At 40.3% G+C, this 2848-nt stretch overlaps 1 protein-coding gene across 1 annotated transcript; it reads left to right on the top strand.

Moving 5' to 3' along the window:
• Positions 1-1715: 1715 nt before the first annotated feature.
• Positions 1716-2103, top strand: LOC118329713 (F-box/WD repeat-containing protein 4-like). Its single transcript, XM_035663973.1, has 2 exons — positions 1716-1854; positions 1956-2103. The coding sequence occupies exons 1-2, from the start codon at positions 1723-1725 to the stop codon at positions 2088-2090; spliced, it is 267 nt and encodes an 88-aa protein (XP_035519866.1). The 5' UTR covers positions 1716-1722; the 3' UTR covers positions 2091-2103.
• The last annotated feature ends 745 nt before the right edge of the window (positions 2104-2848 follow it).

Genomic DNA, 2848 nt, shown 5'->3' with positions numbered 1-2848 from the left:
ATCAGTTTGATTGTTTTATGTGTGATTTTGTTTTTATATATCAGAAACTACCTATTAAATAATTAATTAATCATTATTATCCATAATAATATCAGGAACATAATTTCACCTAATACTAGAGCTGCAACGATTAGTCAATTTACTGATTAGTTGTTAAAGTAATTGCCAACTATTTTGATAATCCATTTATCGTTTTGAGTCATTTTTCAAGAAAAGTATTTCCACATTCTCTGATTTCAACTTCTCAAATGTGAATATTTTCAGGTTTCTATTAGTCCTCTATGACAGTGAACTGAATATCTTTGTTTTGTGGACAAAACACCATGGGCTTTGGAAAACACTGATTGACATTTTTCACCATTTTCTGACATTTTCCGAACCAAACAACTAATGGATTAATCAGGAAAATGATGTACAGATTGATCAATAAATAATGGTTAGTTGAAGCCCTACCTTTCACCTAGCCACACATCTTGGATTGTTATCTCTCAATTATGTTTTATATGCAATTCTGATATTGCGAGTATAGATTAAATCAGAATTCAAAGGGAATTGTGTGTGTGTGTGTGTGTACCGTTTGTGTTTTTCACTTTCAGGATGACAGTGGGTGACCTCCCCCATAGAGGTGTGCATTTGTATGTTTTATCTCTGTGTGTGTGTGTAAGAGAGAGAGAGAGAGAGAGAGAGACCTCCAGACATCTCTGCTGCCCCATTGTCTGCCCCTGGTGTCTCTCCATCACTTATTGATGAGGCTGCACTAATGGAGGATCGATGTCTATTGGCAGAAAATACTTATCCCCAAAATACTTCCCCTCTCCTAACCACAGCCACCACCACCCTGCTTTACTGCACACACACACACACTTCCTTGTTAACTACAGTATTGGGTTTTCCTGTAAACAAGAGATGGAGTTTCAGCATTGTCTCCAAACCTCTACAACATACACACAGAGATGTGATCTCACCTGTGTTGTTGCAGTTCACATTGTTTGAAACTTTTATTTTAAGTAATTTTATGAGCCACAGCCGCCCATATCGTCTGATTGTGCTTTTAGCTGGCTAGCTTGCTTACTAACACGGATAAATGAATAGCTAGCTAACATCTGAACTATAGTTTACTTTAGTTGACCAACGATTACATGTCTCAGGAGGAGTTTTTCGTTCATTGTGCTTCATTTGTGTGAACTGTGTTTGCGTAATTACTGCACTATGCACTGCAGCTTTTTTGTCCAGTGCATTTTGATCCCCCTGCAGAAAAATAAATCTGTTGAAAAGGTCTACAGAGAGGTGTTCTGGTGGTGTATGGTTAAGGCAGATGTAATGTAATCATAATCTCCCTGGGAGTTGTCTTCTCCACCATTGCTGTTACTGCAGTCAGTTTCTCCCGGTAGGATCCAACTTCAGTGTTCATAAGTTCAGGACGGTTTCTTCACGAGAGCACAGTTTCTCACAGAGGTCTCCTCCTCCTCCCAAACAAACAGACCCCGCTGAAAAACCAACCTAAAAACAGTAAATAAAGCAGTTCCACCTTAAAAATCACGGCCTCCCATCGCCTCTTTGTCAGTAAAACCCCAGACACACTGCAGTTCATTTGTGAAGATTCTTCCAAGGAAGAAGCATCTTCAACAAGTCATTACGTGCTGCTACAGAAAAAAACAAATATCCTCTTCATCTCTACTCATCTCATCAAACTCTCCCATCCTTCCCAACAGGAAGTGTGTGATGGAGTGGGAGGAGCCTCATGACAGCGCTCTGTACTGCATCCAGACAGACGGAAATCACATGATCGCCAGCGGCTCCTCGTACTACGGCGTCGTGAGACTCTGGGACAAACGGCAGACTGAATGCCTGCAGGTGTGTACATATATCCCCAGGACATATACAGTGAGAGTTTAAAACAAGGTTTTATGAGCTGAATTCCAGATGTGAAACAATAAACGTAATGCTGTTTGCAGTTCTTCCAGCTGAGCACAGACCCGGTGAGCAGTCCGGTGTACTGCCTGAGGTTCAGCAGCTCTCACCTGTACGCAGTGCTGGCCACCGCCCTGCACTCACTGGACTTCAGCCAGAACCCTGTCTACATCAGATGATACACACACACACACACTCTGTTCAATAAAGCTGTCTATTTTCACAATGAATGTTTTCCCATTTTCAATTTAACTGCTGATCCACCAATCAGTTCTGTGCTCTGCTGTTGGTTTTGGAAGAACTGAGCATTTCTACATGTCAAGCTATGAGTGTAGTTTTTAAAGGACACTCCAGTGATCCTGACTCTTTGATATCTCCAAACTCCTAACTGGAGAGCATCTTTCATTGGTAAATGTTTGTGTCTTTCAGACTCTGCACCCCAGGTTCATAGTGCAGGTTTTCTGTTCACGCTGGAGAGAAAGGAGAGATAATTACATGTGATGCATTTTGTGTTTAAAATAATTCCATCTAAAGTCTGACTAAAACCTCAACTAATTCAAAGTAGCCTGTAGAAGTCTAAAAAGGTCAGTTTCCACAGCTGAACATTTGACTTTTGTTAAATTCAGACACATAGGTGTTGTGTGGGCGTGCTGTGCTCTGTCTGTCTGTCCTCCTCTCACAGCACCTTCACTTGTTTACTTCACTCAGTAAAATAATTAAGAACTGCTTCCAAAATAAGGTTAAGGATAGAGGATACATTTTATTACTGATTTGCTGCATATATACACAGATTTAAAGTAACCAGCATGTAAATGCATTGAGTACCGCTTATATTTGATCCAGTACCGGTGCCTGGTACTCAGTACTGGTATCTAACAGTACATTTTTCTGTACTCTATGATTTTACATACTTGCATACTAACCTAATAATAACCTC

Source organism: Morone saxatilis, unplaced genomic scaffold (genome assembly GCF_004916995.1).
Source record: "Morone saxatilis isolate NCDOM2014 unplaced genomic scaffold, NCSU_SB_2.0 Contig19, whole genome shotgun sequence".
Lineage (NCBI taxonomy): Eukaryota > Metazoa > Chordata > Actinopteri > Moronidae > Morone > Morone saxatilis.
This window is presented reverse-complemented; position numbering and strand designations above follow the sequence as displayed.

What these genes read in the sequence shown, in the direction of transcription:
- LOC118329713 (XM_035663973.1), top strand. Translation starts at nt 1,723, where the DNA reads ATGGAGTGGGAGGAGCCTCATGACAGCGCTCTGTACTGCATCCAGACA. An exon ending in GGCAGACTGAATGCCTGCAG is followed by an intron (nt 1,855 to 1,955) that starts GTGTGTACATAT and finishes TGCTGTTTGCAG; the next exon opens with TTCTTCCAGCTGAGCACAGA.